This window comes from Tachyglossus aculeatus, chromosome 15 (genome assembly GCF_015852505.1).
Source record: "Tachyglossus aculeatus isolate mTacAcu1 chromosome 15, mTacAcu1.pri, whole genome shotgun sequence".
In the NCBI taxonomy this organism is placed as follows: Eukaryota; Metazoa; Chordata; class Mammalia; order Monotremata; family Tachyglossidae; genus Tachyglossus; species Tachyglossus aculeatus.
In genome coordinates, this window is record NC_052080.1 from 10,648,267 (window position 1) to 10,669,037 (window position 20,771).

General features: G+C 46.7%; 1 protein-coding gene and 1 long non-coding RNA gene across 3 annotated transcripts in view; one reads left to right on the forward strand and one right to left on the reverse strand.

Annotated features, from left to right (window-relative positions):
- The window catches only part of ANOS1 (anosmin 1), a 135,585-nt gene extending 129,979 nt beyond the window's left edge, over positions 1 to 5,606 (forward strand). Inside the window, exons 13-14 of the mRNA XM_038757380.1 lie at positions 1,574 to 1,715; positions 5,425 to 5,606. Coding sequence (XP_038613308.1) covers positions 1,574 to 1,715; positions 5,425 to 5,474 — 192 coding nt within the window. The 3' untranslated portion in view covers positions 5,475 to 5,606. The remainder of the gene's footprint in view (positions 1 to 1,573; positions 1,716 to 5,424) is intronic.
- Positions 5,607 to 5,637: 31 nt separating this feature from the next.
- LOC119937758 lies at positions 5,638 to 19,482 on the reverse strand. 2 transcript variants are annotated; one of them, XR_005454202.1, is made up of 5 exons: positions 19,426 to 19,482; positions 18,501 to 18,659; positions 17,517 to 17,616; positions 10,258 to 10,366; positions 5,638 to 5,722 (listed from the first exon to the last, which is right to left on the reverse strand). It is a non-coding gene; the product is annotated as an uncharacterized LOC119937758 (long non-coding RNA). The 2 variants fall into 2 exon arrangements; XR_005454203.1 differs by having other exon boundaries at positions 5,639 to 5,722; positions 10,262 to 10,366.
- Positions 19,483 to 20,771: the final 1,289 nt, after the last annotated feature.

A 20,771-nucleotide genomic window follows, 5' to 3' on the forward strand; every position in this document is an offset into this window, starting at 1 on the left:
ATGGACATTTCTGGAATATTGTCACTATTTAAATTTGGCACAAATTGGGGAAGACTTAGAATGAGATTATTCTTAACCATTATGATAGCATGTATTAGGGGCTTACTCTGTGCTAAATTGTGTGTAAGCCCTGGGATAGACAGAGGTAACTAGATCTGACACCATCCCTCTCCCACAATGGAAGACCTGCCGGCAGTCGGTTCGACAGACAAAGAACCTGAGGCCCAGACAGGTTAAGTGATTTGCTCAAGGTCACACAGCAGATCAGAGGCAGAGCTGGGACTAGATTGCCCGATTCCCAGTCCCCTGCTCTAGGCCACCAGGCCACACTGCCTCTCCATGAGAAGAAGGGAAATCATGTAGAATATTGAGGCCTGGTACTCCCTGCTCTGTAAGGCCACAACATTTCCCACTGAGTCACTGAGTGGTGCATTATTCTGCCATTAGATGATCCATCTCTGAAGAAAATGCTCCTTCCTTCAGTATGGGATAAGTCTCAAGCTTGATGCCATCTTGGCAACACTTCCCAAAATGTAAGGATAAACAACTGTTAAATGAGGATGTAAGTCCTCTCAGATGCATCTTGACAAAAGCAAGAAAGTCAGTAGAATAGCAGGGGGTTTTCATTTTGGTGGTGACTGCTCAATTCAACTCCATTAACAGAAGGAATCTGGAATGCTAATTCTTTGGTACTGCAATTGCATTTTAAAGATTCCCTTCTTTATCTGGTGTGGAAGTGGATCTAGTGCTTCCTTCAGTTACTGTACCTTGCGGTTGCGCGTCTGCTTTTAAGTGCCAAGTTAAAAAAAAAATGAGCTCAAAAGAATTTGCGGATTTTCTTTCTCCCTCAAACTTGGATCAAAATTAGTGGGTAAAGCTTATACAGAGCTTGGCTCATTTCTGGATCAGTTAGATCTCTGGAAAAATAACTCATGTCTGGGGCTTTGACCCTCCTGGAAAAGTTCTTAGGTTATCCAGCCTCAGAAAGGAAAAATCAAGACTCAATCCAAAAGAGAGCGCTTCCATGTTATTTTGAATGGATACAGGCTAGTCTACCTGAGAAGGTCCAAGGGCCTGTAAAGTGTTTAGGGAGGTTTCTGAAGTACTTAGCTCCACAAAAATAAACCTTTTTCTTGATGGAAATTGACAGGTATTGTACAGCTGGCTGAATCTCTGAAGTTGGAATGATGAAGAATTCACATCACAAGATATGCTGTTGCAAACTTAAAACCATGGGAAAGTCGTAGGTTAGGACAGAAAAATTTTTTTTAAAAAAAGGCCCATGAGTGAACCCTGAGAATTGACATCAGTAAACATTTTCCCTCTGCCAAGTGTCTGAAGTGGCCAAGAACTGAGCTAGGTTGTAAGAAACCATACAGTAGAAGACTCAGGGGCATAGTACCAGAAACAGTCTTTCTTAAAGATGTAAATGAAGTATGAAAAGCACATGACTGTGTACATAGAGAAACACATGAGTGTTTTATGGCTTTTAAAATGCTTACATTATTTGGAGTAAGGGTGTACTTGAGCGAGTAACTGTTAACCAAACACTAATTTCACGTGTCATTTTTAGGATCATTATGTTCTGGCTGTTCCCAACCTGAGGCCCTCGACACTTTACCGACTCGAAGTGCAAGTGCTGACAACGGGAGGGGAAGGGCCAGCGACGATAAAATCGTTCCGGACACCAGACCTCCTGCCATCCTCTCCTCACAGTGAGTTTTGTGAATGTAGCGTGAAGGAAAAGTAGATTTCCTGAGATAGGCATGGAGTCGGAAAAGAGGGATTCTCAAACACTGGGCCGATGCAAAACAGATTTGAATTGAACATGTGGTCATTCTAGATTGCCTTTTTTCCAAAGCAGCATGGTTTTTACAATAAGGCGGTATGTAAAGAATGGAGAGCTCTTCCCAGCTATGGAAAGTATTTTATTCGTGACCTTTTCCAGCCTATCTGACATAAATATATAGAAAGAGAGAGAGAAAGAACCAGGGGTAGAGCAAGAGGAAGGGCGGGAGAGGGAGAGGAGAGAGGGGGGGGGGGCGCTGACTCTTGTAGGACATCCTAACTAATAATAATAATAATGGTATTTGTTAAGTGCTTATTGTGTGCCAAGCAGGCCCTTCATTAGGGGCTGGGGTAGATACAAGATAATCAAATTATCAGCACTCTCAGGCTGAAATGTTGAGAGGAGACTTTAATCCTCATCTTATAGATTAGGTAACTGAGGCACGGAGAAGTTAAGTGACTTGTTTAAGGTCACACAGCTGGCAAGCATGTATATATATATTTGGGGTATCTGTGAAACACTTACTATGTGCCAGGCACTGTACTAAGCGCTGGGGTAGATACAATCTAATCGGGTTGGACACAGTCCATATCCCAGATGAGCCTCATGGTATTAATCCCCATTTTACAGATGAGGTAACTGAGGCACAGAGAAGTGAAGTGACTTTCCCAAGGCCACACAGCAGACAAGTGGCAGAGGCAGGATTTCTTATTCCCAGGCCCAGTCTCTATCCTTTAAGCCAGATATTTCCACTCTGGCTTGTATCCACCCAGCACTTAGTACAGCGCCTGGCACATAGTAAGTGCTGAACAAGTGCCACAATTATTATTATTTCCACTCTGTTGCCTACTCTGATCTGTAATTTATTTTAGAGACTCTCCCCAACTAGATCGTAAGCCCTTTAATAACTCTACTGTGCTCTCCCAGTGCTCAGTACAGTGCTCTGCACAAAGTAAGCACTCAGTAAAAGTTATTTATAGATTAAACATGTCCTTGCATCTAAATGAGGTAAAACATTCTGAATAGTTATGAAATTAACAGTCCAAAATAGTGGAAAATCAAGTAGTTAGACTCCAGGGACCAGATCCCTGACCTCAAAGAGCTGAGTCTGTAGCGCACTCCCCAGTGTTTAATAGAGGTACACTAATAATAATAATAATAATAATAATAATAATGATAATAATAGCGTAGCGGAAAGAGCACAGGATTCGGAGTCGGAGGTCGTGGGTTCTAATCCCCGCTCCGCCAATTGTCAGCTGTGTGACTTTGGGCAAGGCACTTAACTTCTCTGGGCCTCAGTTATCTCATCTGTAAAATGAGGATTAAAACTGTGAGCCCCCCGTGGGACAACCTGATCACCTTGTAACCTCCCCAGCGCTTAGAACAGTGCTTTGCACATAGTAAGTACTTAACAAATATCATCATTATTATTATTATTATCTGTAAAATGGGGATTAAGACTCTGAGCCCCACCTGGGACAACCTGATAACCTTATATCTCCCCCAGCCCTTAGAACAGTGCTTGACATATAGTAAGCACTTAACAAGTACTATTATTATTATTAATAATAATAATAATAATAATAATAATTCTGGTATTAGAGCTTAGAGGACGAGTTTAGAATTATTACCTTCCAGCTCATCTTCAGCTGTGGTATTTGTTAAATGCTTACTATGTGCCAAGCACTACACTAAGCATTGGTGTGGATACAGCCAAATCGGGTTGGACATGGTCCCCATCCCACATGGGGCTTACACTCATTCATTCATTCATTTATTCAATCATATTTATTGAGCGCTTACTGTGTGCAGAGCACTGTACTAAGTGCTTGGGAAGAACAAGCTGGCAACATATAGAGACGGTCCCTACCCAACAGCGGGCTCACGGTCTAGAAGGGGGAGACAGACAACAAAACAAACATATTAACAAAATAAAATAAATAGAATAGTAAATATGTACGAGTAAAATAGAGTAATAAATATGTACAAACATATACACAGGTCCTGTGGGGATGGGAAGGAGGTAGGGCGGAGGGATGGGGAGGGGGAGGAGGGGGAAAGGAAGGAGGGGGCTCAGTCTGGGAAGGCCTCCTGGAGGAGGTGAGCTCTCAATAGGGCTTTGAAGGGAGGAAGAGAGCTAGCTTGGCAGATATGCGGAGGGAGGGCATTCCAGGCCATGGGGAGGATGTGGGCTGGGGGTCGACAGCGGGACCGGAGAGAATGAGGCACAGTGAGGGGGTTAGCGGCAAAGGAGTGGAGGGTGCGGGCTGGGCTGGAGTAGGAAAGAAGGGAGGTCAGGTAGGAGGGGGCGAGGTGATTGAGAGCCTTGAAGCTGAGAGTGAGGATGAGGAAACTGAGGCACAGGGAAGTGAAGTGACTTGTCCAGTGTCACCCAGCAGACAAGTGGTAGAGCTAGGAATAGAACCTAGGTCCTTCTGACTCCCAGGGCTGTGATCAATCCCCTAGGCCCTGCTGCATCTCTCCCCCTTTTAGACTGTGAGCCCACCGTTGAGTAGGGACTGTCTGTATATGTTGCCAACTTGTACTTCCCAAGCGCTTAGTACACTGCTCTGCACACAGTAAGCGCTCAATAAATACAATTGATTGACTGATTAGAGGAAACATGTTCCCCGGCGACTCTCCCATCCCCTCATGAGCCTCCCAGCTCTGGGTTCCGGGTCCTTGCGGGGCAGGAGGGTCAGCAGGGAGGAGAGAGGGTGCCCGGAAGTCTATAAAATGGGGAGAAAATATCTGTTTTCCCCATCTATTATTGATCTCGTATTGATTGATTGATTGATTAAAATGTCTGCACAGGAACTGTCTGACCTACTTATCTCCTATCTACCTCAGAGCTTGGCACATAGGAAGCACTTAAGAAATATTATCATTACTAAGTTACCAGTGCTTTTGATGACATTCATATTCATAGGTTAAAAACCTGGTAGGGAATCCAGAAAGAGACTTTAGGAGGATCTTTAAAGAAGAAACAGGAGCCGGCACTGCATATAATTATTATCATCATCATTGTTATCATGATTGATTATATCTGTTAAGCACTTACTATGTGTCAAGCACTGTTCTAAGCGCTGGGGTAGATAGAAATTGGACACAGCCCGTCCCACATGAGGCTTGCAGTCCAAGTAGGAGGCAGTAGGATTGACTCCCAATTTTAGCATTGAGGAATTAGAGGCACAGAGAAGTGAAGTGACCGACCCGTGGTCCACAGCAGTCACGTTGAGGAGCTGGGATTAGAACCCAGGTCCTCCGACTCCCAGGCCTTTCTCTTTCCACTGGGCACTGTTGCTTCTCTTAGGCCATGCAGTTTCTCTTCTGATAACCATCAGGCGGTGGACCATTTTTTGTATATTCATAGTGTGGTATGGATTGTTCGTCTTGTAGTTCCCAGGAGAGGTGCTCCCTCTGTGTGAAGAGCGATCATCTCCAGAGATTATTTTTATAATGATAATATTAATGGCATTTGTTAAGTGCTTATTATGTGCTAGGCACTGTTCTAAGCCCTGTGGAAATACAGGATAATTGGGTCTCTGACCCACAAAGGGCTCTCAGTTTTAATCCCTTATCGTATTGCATAGCTGTGCTACGTTTTATGAATGCTGATTCTCGTTTGTTTTCAGGACCTCACCTGAAACAACATCACTACAAACCAGCCCCTGAAAAATACTAAACTCCTTAGGGTGTTCCCAGAGAGAGATGAGATCCCAGTGAACACCGACCAGAAATTCATCTTGGTAGGAACGGGATATATTTCCCCCGTCTCCTCTGTCCAGTGGGAGTTACCACCCTGTACCATTTGTAGCTGTCCTACGTAATCCATTTCTTCAGATTTCCCCCGTCCGTCTGAGATGCGCCGATCCTGCTTCCAGCATTGATTGTTCTTCGCAGGTGGGAAGGGGTCCATGAATTCTCTTGCCCCTAGAAAGGAAAAGTGCAGAGCAAACTTATCATGTTTGAGTTTTTATTCTATTTCCTACCTTTACGCTAGATTTACAGGTGCCACAAGAGAAGGTATTTGCTAATTTCACTTTAAAAAAGATGCTAAGTATGTTATTTGATATCTGACCAGTCAGTTCTGAACAGTATTTAACTTCAGATGGATTAAGAGCACATAAAAAGACAGAGCAATAATTGAGGCAGTGACGACTGGATTGGAATTTAGAAAAACATAAGAGATCAAATCTGAGTACATTGGTTGTTCTAGATGGAAAGCATTTTTTCATATGGTGTTTAAGTGCTTACCATGTCCCAGGTACTGTACTGAGTGCTGGGGTAGATTCAAGATAATCAGGTTGGCCATGGTTCCTGTCCCACATGGGGCTCCCAGTCTTAATCCCCATTTTACAGATGAGGTAACTGAGGCCCAGAGAAGTGAAGTGACTCTCCCTAGGTCACAAAGCAGACAAGTGGCAGAGCAGGGATTAGAATTCTGGTCCTGTGATTCCCAGGCCCAAGCCCTTTCCATCATAAAGGGTATGAGTAGCCTTTAAAAGGAAGAGATGTATTTCATGTTCTGTGTTTTGATTACTATTTGGAAAGTACTTCTTTCAACACCCCCTTACATTACAGGGCAGTAGAGGCTATAAAAGGCAGAAGGAAGGATTGAGGGTGCTAGTAGCCAAAATTCTGAACAAACATTTCACCTTCTGTCCATCCTCATTGGCTCAAGGAATCTGAATAATGCAGCTCTAGAGCCTGTTCCTTATGGTAACATAGAGAAGCAGCATGGCTGAGTGGAAAGAGCACGGGCTTTGGAGTCAGAGGTCATGGGTTCAAATCCTGGCTCTGCCAATTTTCAGCTGTGTGACTTTGGGAAAGTCACTTGACTTCTCTGCCTCAGTTCCCTCATCTGTAAAATGGGGATTAAGACTGGGAACCCCACATGGGACAGCCTGATCACCTTGTATCCCCCCAGCGCTTAGAACAGTGCTGTGCACATAGTAAGCGCTTAACAAATACCATCATTATTATTATTATCCCAAATGTATTACATCCACCGTAGCTGGAAACCATGCCACTTAATTATATAGCAAATTAAGGAGTCGAGATACTACAGCTGTTTATGGGTAGTTACTGAAATACCTACCTAGTTGTGTTAGACACAGCTCTAAAGTTCTCCAGCAGAAGAAATTCCAATCCTGCTTCCTGAAAGAACTCTCAACACCCAGCCATCCATAAGGTCGGTAAATGTTATCCATAGTTTGACCTGCTACAATCCAAACCTAATTCCACGTGTTTTTTTCCACCCAGTGTTTTGTATTCTGACCTTTCCTAGACCTGACTGGGCTTAGCTTCGTCTTTCTCAGCTAGCAAATGCTGTTTCACGGTATTCCAACACTGTGTCACTGTCCTTCAAATGGGCTTTTATCGAAAGTATTTTTCCACCAGACTTATTAAAATCCAGCAGAAAGATGACCTGGGTTCATAGGAAAAGGATGATTTGCCTGTCTGGTGTTTTGTTCAAGATGCAGTCTGCTTTGGACTATACGATAGCTAACTCTTTCTCAAAGCAGTTTCCCATCTGAACTCACTATTTCCCCATAGACAGCCCCAAAGGTTGTTTAGATGATAACTTAGTAATTGGCCCACGTAGTCTTCAGGTGGGTGGTGGGAACTGCGATATTCATATCCTTGAAGGAAAGTTGTCCATTTTCTCCTCCCACGTGTACTTTGAGAGGCTTCCGTAATTTCCCTGTAAAACACTGTTAGAAAATTAATTGTGTCCTCTGTATCTATACAGTCTGATGGCAAAAAATATTTTGACTTATGTATCTGTAAAGGTAGTTGTGATATTGACTTATTTATTAATTCCCTCTCTCACCCTATGTGTCCTGTAGTTCTCCATTCTCCATCCATTCTCACGTTTACCCATAAATATACAGTTAGGCAAACTTGTGCATTGTAACCACAAAGATGAGGTTAATAAGACATTGCATGTAGTTTCAACAGAGTTATTTTAAAAAAATGTAAATGGATAACTACGGAAGTTGATTATATGTGTTTGTGCATGCCTAATCGCAATGTTCAGGTATAGGCATGAGCTGTGATGTCGGTCTTTAGTCTACTTGAAGATAATAGCAAGTTACACAATTTACAGAGTGATTAACAGAGGTCTATTTGTAAAGTTATTTTTCCCCATTTACTGTACTTATATCGTAGTGTGGACATAACAGAACTGCTTATATATTACCCGAATGGGGTGTAGAAATCATGTTTCTTATAACGGTCATTTAAAGTCAATATTTATTTATGTATGTAATTCAGAGAAAGTTTGATTTTTGTGTGTCTGTCTTATTTAGAGAGAAGAAATCTTCTTGTAAAAACATGTTGTAAAAAAATGTAATTGTAAATAGTCTGATATTCTGTTACTCATTTTCATGTTAGAACCTGTACATACCATTGAAGCAATAAACTACCTTTTAATCCATATAAGTAACAGCCTTCCTACAGAAAGATATTTTGCCTCCATCTGAGTTAAGTCCATGTCTCCTCTGAACCGATTCATATTGCTAATTGCTTATCAGTGTGTTCGTATCGAGGTCTGGTGAGCAGTGGACTCTAATGAAAGGATTGGAGACTCTGACCATCCACCCATCCCATCATGGCCTGGTTCCAAATGACAAGCGTGTGAATGGCACCCCATACTCTCCTCACAGCAGACAACTCCTTCAAGCAAGTATTGCCCATCCGTCCGATCATTTTCTCGGTCAATTCTCGCGGGTCTCGATTTGCAGCGTGGCTCTTTCCCACAGGGAGAGCCTCCTTACTTTGAGTACGTCGGCCAGGGACCCGAGAAGCGGCCATCAGTCGTTCGCCGAGCCCGTACGGGGTGGCCCAAGGCCTGTCCCATCCCCCACCGGGCGCCGAAGAGGATGACGAGGAACGGCGTACGGCGTCACTCCATCAGGCTCGTGGTCCACTCTCTCTGGGTCTGTCCTGTCGCTTTGAATGTCAATGCTCGTGCCCGAGCGCGATTTTATCTTTAGGGACATTGGGCATCGGCAGACGGCGGCGTTCTTTGTCTGCGGCAAAACGGCCTACCTCACTTTCACAGTTGCTTTTTACCGTGACCCTTCTGCCGGACGGCCGGGCTCCACTCGGGTAAGGGAAGGAGGGATTTCCGATCTTAAAGGGGTGCAGTTTTCACCTTGAAATACGGAAGGTGTGTGGATTCCATCGTATTCTAGCCAGGAGACAACCGTATGCCCTGCGATGAATTATGGAGCGAAAAGGAATGGGCTTTTCTAGAAAAGTGAGGGATGAAAAAGGTGAGGGGCAGAGGGCAGATTTGAAGCTTCAGGCTCCAGAGGCTGCAGCTTTAGCAGTGAGGCCACCCTCCAGCTAGCATCCTCCCTGCTTGTAGGAGACAACTTCTTATTCTCTCCAGGCTGTCCGTGGTGTTTTCCCAGGTTTGGGTCCTTAAGGGCTAACCTCAGGCCCGGCGTTGGCAACAGGGGAGTCCTTTCTCTTCAGGTCCCCTCATGGCTTTGAACGTCAACTCTCGTATCGGGTCCAATTTTATCTTTAGGGGCGTTGGGCTTTGGCGAATAGAGGAGTTCCTCCTCCGTGATAAAATGGGCTGTCCTACTTTAACAGTTCTCTTTACCGTGCCCCTTCCAGCAGGTGGCCGGGCTCTGCTCGGGTAAGGAAAGGAGGGATTCCGGTCTTGGTGAGGTGAAGTTTTAATTTCGAAATACAGAAGGTCTCTGCCCCCCACCCTCTTTCCCTCACCCCCAGATCCCTGTCTCTGCCCCCTGCCCTCTTTCCCTCACCCCCAGACCCGTCTCTGCCCCCTGCCCTCTTTCCCTCACCCCCAGGCCCCTGTCTCTGCCCCCCGCCCTCTTTCCCCAACCTCCAGACCCCTGTCTCTGCTCCTGCCCTCTTTCCCCAACCTCCAGACCCTGTTTCTGCCCCAACCTCTTTCCTCCACCCCCCAGTCCTCTGCCCCTGCCCCCGGTGAGGAGAATAAGACTCATGCAGAGATGCCCTCCGACCTGTAATTACAATAATAATAATAATAATAATGGTACTTGTTAAGTGCTTATTATTTGCCAAGCAGTCTTCTAGGCTCTGGGATAAATAAAAGTTAATCAGATTGGACCCAATCTCTGTCCCCCATGGGGCTCACTGTCTTAATCTCCATTTTACAGATGAGGCAGCTGAGGACCAAAGAAGTAATGTGACTTGCCCACGGTCACCCGGCCGACAGGTTGCAGAGCCAGGATTAGAAACCGGGTCCTTCTGATTCCCAGGCCTCTGCTCTATCTGCTGTGCCTTGCTGCTTCTCAACAGTCGTTAATAATAACGGACACTAGCAGAAAGACATGGGTGAGAAAATGCAAGTGTGTTCGCTAAAGGAGCAGACATAGACAGATTACCCCCCCCCCCCCGCATATATACACACATACACACTCACTCAGACATTACACCTATTCTCAGAGATGGATGTTTACCTACACAGTGGTCCTGGGTCAGGACAGACCAGAATTGAAGTGGCTGGAGGCAGGTTTAAGGTGGCTGTTTATTTGGTCTTCACCTGGCTTGTTCACTGCTCGGACCCACCTGTGAAAGAGTGGGAGGAGGGGGAATCGGTAAAAGGGCATCTGGCGTTCTTGAGGCTGTCGTTGGCCACCCTAGAACAGTCCGGAAGCTTCAGGGTCTGCTCTGCCTCTCGCCTTAGAGATCTGCAGATGTGTTTGGTCCTGGAAACCCCAAGGAGAAAACATGTTTAGCTGATGTGCCTCACAGCCTATGGGAGGGGCCGGGTAAGGAGGAGGGCAATGGCGGAGTAGCTGTTCGATGTGGGGGATTAGATGAGATATGAACTCATCTGGTGAATGGGGCAAAGGTCCCGGACCTTTCAGATGGGGCGTTTTAATGATGGGCAGGTTTCTGTCCCCAGAGCCGTCTGCGGGAAGAGACTGAAAGCCCATGACCCGGCTCCGACCGAGCGGCCGAGGGTCCCGAGGGCGCCTCCCCGCAGCCTCCGCGCCACGGACAACCGCAAACGAGGTACGTGCCGGCGCCCGGCTTCTGATTCCCGGGTTGGCGGGGACTCCAGGAATGAGATGTCAGCTGGCGCTCACGCCCTGGGCTTGGTGAGGTCGGAACTCTGGCGCTTAATCAATACCATGAAAAAAATGAACAAACTTGGGCCAGGTCCCCACAGGAATTTCTGGCCGAACCTGAGATGTCTTCTCTGCCCCCGACCCGTAGATGCCAGGGCTTCTTCCACTTGCAGCCTCAGTTATCTCATCTGTAAAATGGGGGTCAAATCCTACTCCCTCCTACTTAGACTGTGAGCCCCCTGTGCGACAGAGATTGTGTCTAACCTGATTATCTTGTATCTACCCCAGCACTTAGAACAGTGTTTGGCACAGAGAAATGCTTAGTACTGAAGCAGGATGGCCTAGTGGAGTCAGATAGATTTGGGTTCTCATCCCTGCTCCACCTCTTGTCTGCTTTGTGACCTCAGGCAAATCACTTCTCTAGGCCTCCGTTGCCTCCTCTGTAAAATAGGGATTAGGACTGTGAGCCCCATGTGGGACATGGATCGTGTCCAACCCAATCTGCTTGTATCTACCCCCAGCACTTAGTACAGCACCTTGTACATAGTAAGCGCTTAACAAATACCATTTAAAAAATAATAAGGATTCTTATTATCTGGCTGCTGGTGTAGACTTGGCTTTCTCCGTAGGACAGGACTCCTCTTGGACTCCATATTTTCGCGAAGAGCTGGAAGTGTTGTTTTGTTGCCCCATTCCCTCCGGCCTCTCCTCGGTGGGATCCCTTCGTTTGCCGGGGAGCGGGAGGGTGGGCTCACTCAGGAGGGGTCCCGGTCCCCGCTGTGGGTCCGGGGGAAAGAGACTGGCTCTGGAGTCGGGAGGCCCCGCCTGCTGGGTCTTTTGTGAGGTGGACGCACCCGGCGGGCATCCTGAAGATTCTCCGGCTTGACATGGGTGGCAAAGACTGCAGTGGTTACCAAGGCAACACCTCTCTCCACATCCTGTCCCTAACCCAGCTTTCCCCCCCTTTTTTTTTCAAAAAGCCTCCTCATGGGAAACTTTATCCTTTCCTCTTCCAGTTTAGTAGGACCTCAAAGCCAAGTCAGTTTTTCTTTCCTTTCCTTTTCCAGTTTAGCAGGACCCCAAAGCTAATTTGGTTTTGTTCCTTCCTTCTCCAGTTTCGCAGGACATCCAGGCCAACTCAGTTTAATACCTTCCTCCTCAAGTTCAGCAGGACCACAAAGGTAAATCTTTAATTTTATTTTTTTTATGGCATTTGTTAAGCACTTACTATGTGCAGAGCACTGTTCTAAGCGCTGGGGGGATACATGGTGATCAAATTGTCCCACGTGGGGCTCACGGTCTTAATCCCCATTTTACAGGTGAGGTAACTGAGGCTCGGAGAAGTTAAGTGACTTGCCCAAGGTCACCCAGCAGACATGTGGCAGTCGGAATTCAAACCCATTACTTCTGACTCCAGAGCCCGTGCTCTTTCCACTGAGCCACGCTGCTTCCCTTCCTCCTCCAGTTAAGTAGGACCTGAAAAGCTAAGTCAGTTTGATTCCTTCCTCCTCCAGTGTAGCAGGGCCTCAAAGCTAAGTCAGTTTGATGCTTTCCTCCTCCAATTTAGCAGCACCTCAAAGCTAAGTCAGTTTGATTCCTTCCTCCTCCAATTCAGGAGGACCTCAAAGCTAAGTCAGTTTGATTCCATCCTCCTCCCGTGTAGCAGGGCCTCAAAGCTAAGTCAGCTTCGAGGCCCTGCTACACGGGAGGAGGAAGGAATCAAACTAAGTCAGTTTGATTCCTTCCTCCTCCCGTGTAGCAGCACCTCAAAGTTAAGTCAGTTTGATTCCTTCCTCCTCCAGTTTAGCAGGACCAGAAAGGTAAGGCAGTTTGATTCCTTCCTCCTCCAGTTTAGCAGGACCAGAAAAGTATGTCAGTTTGATTCCATCCTCCTCCAGTTTAGCAGGCCCTCAAAGCTAAGTCAGTTTGATTCCTTCCTCCTCCAGTGTAGCAGCACCTCAAAGCTAAGTCAGTTTGTTCCTTCCTCCTCCAGTGTAGCAGGCCCTCAAAGCTAAATCAGTTTGATTCCTTCCTCCTCCAGTGTAGCAGGACCTCAAAGCTAAGTCAGTTTGATTCCTTCCTCCTCCAGTGTAGCAGCACCTCAAAGGTAAGTCAGTTTGATTCCTTCCTCCTCCAGGTTAGCAGGACCAGAAAGGTAAGTCAGTTTGATTCCTTCCTCCTCCAGGTTAGCAGGACCAGAAAGGTAAGTCAGTTTGATTCCTTCCTCCTCCAGTTTAGCAGGACCGGAAAGGTAAGTCAGTTTGATTCCTTCCTCCTCCAGTTCAGCAGGACCTCAAAGCTGTCAGTTGGATTCCTTCCTCCTCCAATTTAGCAGGCCCTCAAAGCTAAGTCAGTTGGATTCCTTCCTCCTCCAATTTAGCAGCGTCTCAAAGCTAAGTCAGTTTGATTCCTTTCTCCTCTAATTTAACAGGACCTCAAAACTAAATCAGTTTTATCCCAACACCTCAAAGCCAAGCCACTTTTATGCCTTCCCTTCCAGTTTAGCACCGCCTCTAATCCAAGTCAGTTTTATTCCTTACTCCTACAGTTAAGCAAAATTCTCAAAGCTAAGTGAGATTCTTTTATTCTCCAGTTTAGTAGGACCTAAATTTAAAATTATTAAATTTTTATAGGTTAAATAGGTGAAATTTTTAATATAAAATTTCCAGTTTATGCCTTCCTTTTCCAGATTAGCAAAACCAAGTCAGTTTTATTCCTTACTCCTCCAGTTAAGCAAAATTCTCAAAGCTAAGTGAGATTCCTTTATTCTCCCGTTTAGTAGGACCCAAATTTAAAATTATTAAATTTTTATAGGTTAAATAGGTTAAATTTTTAATATAAAATATTAAATTTTCCAGTTTATGCCCCCCTTTTCCAGATTAGCACAACCTCAAAGCCAAGTCAGTTTTATTCCTTACTCCTCCAGTTAAGCAAAATTCTCAAAGCTGAGATGCCTTTATTCTCCAGTTTAGTAGCACCGAAATTTTAAATTATTAAATTTTTATAGGTTAAATAGATGAAATTTTTAATATAAAATTATATCAAAGCCAAGTGAGTTTTATTCCTTACTCCTCCAGTTAAGCAAAATTCTCAAAGCTAAGTGAGATTCCTTTATTCTCCAGTTTAGCAGGACTGAAATTTAAAATTATTAAATTTTTATAGGTGAATTTTTAATATAAAATTATATTAAATTTTCCAGATTAGCACGACCTCAAAGCCAAGTCAGTTTTATTCCTTTCTCCTCCAGTTAAAATTCTCAAAGCTAAGTGAGATTCCTTTATTCTCCAGTTTAGCAGGACCAAAATTTAAAATTAAAATTTTTATAGGTAAAAAACTTGTAACATAACTTTATATTCTCCTACTCTAGTTTGGCAGGACCTCAAAGCTAAATATAATTTTAGGCCTTCCTCCTCCACTTTAGCAGCACCTAAAAATTTAGTTAGGGTTCATTCCTTCCTCCTCCAGCTTGGCGGGACCTCCTGGGTAAGGCAGTTGAGGACATAGACCATCATCTCTTCCTCCTAGGGAGGAGTTCATTTTGGGCAACTCCTTTTCCCTAGGAGCAAGAGATGGTGGGAGGCCTCAACTGCCTTACCCAGGAGGGACCGCTCAGCTGGAGGAGGAAGGAATGCGGGGGTCCTTTATTGGGTAGGTAGGGAAAGAAGAGATAAGGGTATGTTAGTGAGCTCTGCTGAGAGAAGAGCCCTCTGTAGCACAGGAGGCAAGATGGCAGGCTACAGTGCCAGAGGTTGGGGGTTCAAGTCCCACCTTGGGGTGGTGGCTATGAGAAATTTAAGTTTTTAGGGAAATTCAAACTAGGCAATGAGGCAAAGAGAGTGTTGTGTTTGTTTTTGCTCTCTCTTCTTTAAATCTAAGTTAACTTCAGTTTTTCCTCCTCCACTTTAGCAGGACCTCACAGCTGAGTCGGTTTTTTTTTTTTTATTTCCTCCTCCACTTGAGTAGTTTTAGTCCTACCTCATCCAATTTAGCAGGACCTTAAAGTATTAGTTTTTGATTCCTACCTCCTTCAATTTAGCAAGACCTCAAAGAAATTTTAGTTTTATTCCTTCCTCCTCCAATTTAGCAGGACCACAAAGCTAAGTCAGTTTGATTCCTTCCTCCTCCAGTTTTGCATTGCCTAAACACTAAGACACCTGAGGCCTTGGAGGAGAAAGGAACAAAACTGACAGTTTTATTCCTTCCTCCTCCAGTTTAGCAGCACCTCAAAGCCAAATGAGTTTTATTACTACCTCCTCCATTTTAGCAGGACCTTAAAGAAATATTAGTTTTATTCATACCTCCTATTTAGCAAGACCTCAAAGAAATATTAGTTTTACTCCTTCCTCCTCCAATTTAGCAGGACCACAAAGCTAAGTCAGTTTGATTCCTTCCTCCTCCAGTTTTGCATTGCCTAAACACCAAGACACCTCTAAGACCTTGGAGGAGAAAGGAACAAAACTGACAGTTTTATTCCTTCCTCCTCCATTTTACCAGCACCTCAAAACCAAGTGAGTTTTATTCCTTCCTCCTCCAGTTTAGCAGCACCTCAAAACTAAGTCAGTTTGATTCCTTCCTCCTCCAGTTTTGCATTGCCTAAACACCAACACACCTCTAAGACCTTGGAGGAGAAAGGAACAAAACTGACAGTTTTATTCCTTCCTCCTCCATTTTACCAGCACCTCAAAACCAAATGAGTTTTATTCCTTCCTCTTCCATTTTACCAGCACCTCAAAACCAAATGAGTTTTATTCCTTCCTCCTCCAGTTTAGCAGCACCTCAAAGCTAAGTCAGTTTGATTCCTTCCTCCTCCAGTTTTGCATTGCCTAAACACCAACACACCTCTAAGACCTTGGAGGAGAAAGGAACAAAACTGACAGTTTTATTCCTTCCTCCTCCATTTTACCAGCACCTCAAAACCAAATGAGTTTTATTCCTTCCTCTTCCATTTTACCAGCACCTCAAAACCAAATGAGTTTTATTCCTTCCTCCTCCAGTTTAGCAGCACCTCAAAGCTAAGTCAGTTTGATTCCTTCCTCCTCCAGTTTTGCATTGCCTAAACACCAACACACCTCTAAGACCTTGGAGGAGAAAGGAACAAAACTGACAGTTTTATTCCTTCCTCCTCCATTTTACCAGCACCTCAAAGTTAAACCAGTTTTATGCTTTCCTCCTCCAGGGCACCAGAACCTCAAAGATAAGTCAGCTGCAAGGCCCTAATACCTTAGAGGAGGAAGGAATGACACTGCCTTGGATTTAAAGCCCTGAGGAGCTGGAGGAGAAAGAAAAAGAAGACATCAACCTGCCTACCTGAGAGGTGCTGCTAAACTGAAAGAGGAAGGAAGGAAGAATGGACAGAGTGAGCTGAATTTATACGTTCCCTCCTCCAATTGGGCTGGATCTCAAAGCTAAATCAGCTGTGAAGTCTCATTAACCTTTAGGAGGAGAGAATGAAACTGAGGTTCTGCTAAATTGGAGGAAGGAATCAAACTGACCCAGCTGATTTAGCTTGGACGTCCTGCTCCATTGGAGATTAGCAGGACCTCCAAGCTAAATCAGCTGTGAGAAAGTGCTACACTTAGGGCAGAAGGATTGAAACTGAAAATAAAATTATTTTATTCCTTCCTCTTCCAGTTTAGCTGCACCGCAAAGCTAAAATCAATCAATCATATTTATTGAGCGCTTACTGTGTGCAGAGCACTGTACTAAGCACTTGGGAAGTACAAGTTGGCACCATAAAGTCCTAAAGGTCAGCCCTGAGGTCTTGATCAACTGGAGGAGGAAGGAATAATCCTGATTAAGCTTGGAGGAACTCATGGTTTGGCCAGAAGTTGACGGCTAAATTAATTTTATTCCTTCCTCCTCCAGCTTAGCCAGACCTCCTGGATAAGTCAGTTGAGGATGTAAACTATCATCCCTTCTTTCGAGGAGGAGGAGATGGTGTGAGTCCTCAACTGATTGATCTACGAGGGCCTGCTAAAACTGGAGAAAGAAGGAATACCAGGTGTTCCGTATTAATCATTTTTGTGCAAGTAAACCCAAAGCTATGCTAGGGTAGGAGTCGGGAGGAGGAAAGGCCGAGGGGTGCAGGAGGGAAGAGCCTGGCCACCAGAGCCAGAGGTTGGGGATTGTAATCCCACCTTGGCCTTCTGGCTGTGGAAGAATCAAACTTTGGGGGGGGAATTTAAAAAGGCAAGGAGGAGAAGGGAGTGCTATGTCTGGCCTTCCCCTTTATCTCTCTGCTGTGAAAAAGGAAAAACGAAAAAACTCCTAGCAAAGCCTTACCTCGAGGCCGAAACGACGGTTTCACGTAAATCCGGGCCATCTCCGGCGCTGTTACCTAAAGAAAACCTGCAAAGGGGATTCCCTTTGCAGTTGCTGTGTTCTTCCCCTCTTTTGTCTGTCTTTCAATGTGAAGAGAAGAAGGGTTTGGCTGTAAAGGGTGCCTTTGGGCTAAAAACTGTTTAAAGCTGTCCCATTCCCCTCAGGAAAATCTCCCACGGTGGTCACCTAAAGGAAAAATCCAAGGCGTGGCAGGAGATTCTGAGGGAAAAAGTTCCAGACTCCTTTAGAGCACATCCGGTTTGCTGCCACTTCTTCACCCGGCCGTAGAGCTAGGAATAAACAAGTGCTCGGAGGTCGCTCACCTTATCATCTTTCTCCGGAGGACAGGGTCTCTTCTCCATCATGAAATCTCAGACTGCCAATGCCGATCTTTACATGCATCTGCCCGATGAACTGCTGAGCCTGCAAAAAAGGAGAAGAGTCATGAAAATGCATCTTAAAGACAAGAGGATGAGAGCCTTCTCAGAACCAGTGTTTCTTTTCTGAGGGATCCCGGGAGCCCTGCTTTTGATCCAAAACAACCGAGGATTCAGGGAGAGGCGATCTGCCACTGCTTTTGGTGGACCAGTTCAAGCCGGCAGGTTCGGGGCGGCTTGACGATTCCCGTGGAAATAGGCGGTCGAGAACCCAAGACCCTCGGGGCCAGGCTCCTCGGAGGACGGTGTTGTATTTCCGAAAATGGCAGGGTGCTAGCCGTTGACCAGTGGCAGACTGAGCACCAAGGAGACTACTACAGACATATAAAAGACACGATCGTCGTCCTCGGGGGAGATGACATGGCGGAATAAACACGGGGTCCGCAGCCGGGAGGGCCGAGGGGGAACATGCGAAAAACACACCGGGGAAGGCGGAGTGGGATATGAGAAGGTGGGGAGCACCGCCAAACTGAGCCCCCGCCCCAGTCCGGACCATCTGGCTCTGGCAGGCCGAGCCTGAGAACCCTATGGCCTCCACTTTCCTAGCAGTAAAAAGGGGCCGGGGTGGGGGGAAGAGATTGGAATAATAGCTTGACATTTTTGAGAAAAACCGGGACCCCTATCACCCCAAGGTTAAGTCCCATCCTGCTTCCTGGCGGGTGGCCCCGGCCCCGTGGGCGAGACCCCCTCCCTCCCTCCATCTGTAGAAGCAGAAGATGCCAGGACTCAGAGCCCCCCTCCTACCTGCCGCCGTGAGCCTTCCCCGCTGTCAGAAAGCCGGGGCTGAGATGATCCCCCTCCCCGGCCTCGGACTCCCGCGTTCTGTGGCCCTCCTGTTCCATCGTGGGCAAACGACCCATTGTCGCTTACCTGTTCCTCACTTGCTCTTCCTCCTCGCCATCATCCACGGCTGGTTTTAGCCTGATAATACTGTGTCCGATGCCGCTCTTTCGGGGGGCTCACTGTACCACTGCACCTCACTTCCCACTGTTGCTTTCTCTCCGTCTCTTCCCTTCCTCTTCCTCCTCCCTAGGAGACAGGAGAAGGTGGGAGGGCAGTGTGAGGAGGCGCTCTACTCACCCTGATGATGGCTCCAAGGGCTGGGGGGGAGCCCCGTTTGCCTGAGGCCGAGCAGGGTGAGGACAGAAGCTCGGTCTGCCGGGCCCCCTGGGCTTTTCTGGGTCCGCCCGGACCACGCCGGACTGCCCGTGGGCTTCCCCGGGGCTGCTTTTGGCTCCTGCAGCGGCCTACGCAGGGCCAGACCATGGCCTGTCCGGAATATGAGGGCAGCGGTAGCTGCTGGGAGGCCAGAGGGCCTCCCTCCTCACCAGAGGCAGGACGAGGAACCAGGGAATGGAGGCTTAAAGCTTCACCGTGAAGGGTCTGGGTCCACAAACATGGGGGTCGGGCAAAATGAGAACGTGGGGAGGAGAAAATGAAAAGGGGGGAGATTAACAGTAATTCTGGTGCTTTTTAAGTGCTAACTTTGTGCCAAGCACTAGCCTAAGCACTGGGGTAATAATAATAATGATGATGGCATTTGTTAAGCGCTTACTATGTGCAAAGCACTATTCTAAGCGCTGGGGAGGATACAAGGTAATCAGGTTGTCCCACGTGAGAGTCACACTCGTAATCCCCATTTTACAGATGAGGTAATTGAGGCCCAGAGAAGTGAAGTGACTTGCCCATGGTCACACAGCAGACAAGTGGCGGAGCTGGGCTTGGAACTCCTGTCCTCTGACTCCCAAGCCTGGGCTCTTTCCACTAAGCCACGCTGCTGATGTAGAGTCCTTACCTGCATTGCCGCTGACCTCCACTGCGGTCCAGGACCTGCTCTTCCTCCTCCTCTTCTTGCCGTTCCTCCTCCTCCTCCTCCTCCTCCTCCTCCCGCATGGTGGCCGGCTGCCGGTGACCTGTTGTCCGCCGGTCCGGTCCGGGAGGTCTGGCTGCGCTCCTCCTCCACGGGGGCCGCCTTGGGCCGCTCTGGCTCCTGCCCCATGGGTCGGCGGGACTCGGGCCCGGACACCTGCCTGCATCCAAGCCGGCCCTCCTGGGTGGTGGCCGGGATTCTGGGGTGGCCACGCCGGGAACTCCGCCATCACCCCCAAGGTTGGGGCTCTGTCCTCTCGTCCGTCACCATCCGGAGCCCGGGCAAGGCCTTCCCTAGCCCGGTTACGATGGCAAATATCTTCTTCCTGTTGAAATCATAAAACCCACAGTAAATTATCTGAGGTCCTACTGGGTTGCCCCTTTAGCACTTGTCTGCTGTGCGCCCTAAGGCGGGTCACTTCTCTGGGTCTCAGTGACCTCATCTGTAAAATGGGGATCGAGGCCCAGGCGGGACAGGGACTGCAACCAAGCCCAGTGCTCAGTACAGTGCCTGCCACACAGTAAGTGCTTTATACCACATTTATCATCATCATTGACAAAAGGCCCCAATGCAACAAACTCTTTCGGCCTCAGGTCCCGGAGGACAGTGCGGTCTATTGGAAAGAGCCTGATCCCGGGAAAGCTGTGCTGCCAGCCTGCTCTGTGAACCTGGCCATCACATTTACCCTCCCAGTACTTCAGTTTCTTCATCTGCAAAATGGGGATAAGATTCCCCACTCTCCCTCCCTCTTGGACACATGCTCTGTCCAATCTCATTATCTTGTTGAGCACATTGGTTGACACAGAGTTAAACCAAACATAAATACCATAATAATTACGACTCTATATTTTTATGCTCTTTGTTAAGTGCTTACTAAACACCAGGCACTGGGGTAAATAGGAGATAATCAAACTGGACTCAGTCCCTGCCCCACAGAAGGGCCTGGCTTAATTTACATTTTATAGATGAGGACGTTCTTCCTATAGAGCATTTAGAGGATGTTCTGGGCTCGCAAACTGTGTCCAATTGTCCAATTTGTTCCTATAGAGCATCCAGAGGACTCTCATCCAAACGCGCACGTGCCCTTTCTCCTACAGAGTATCTGGAGAACATCTGTTAATTGATCATAGCCTAAATCAATTAGGCTGCTGCTTCTTCACCTGGCAGGAGACCTAGGAATAAATAAGTGCTCGGAGGTCACTCACCTTACCTTAACATCTTTCTTTGGAGGAGAGGGGCCCTTCTCCATCATGAAATCTCACACCATCTGC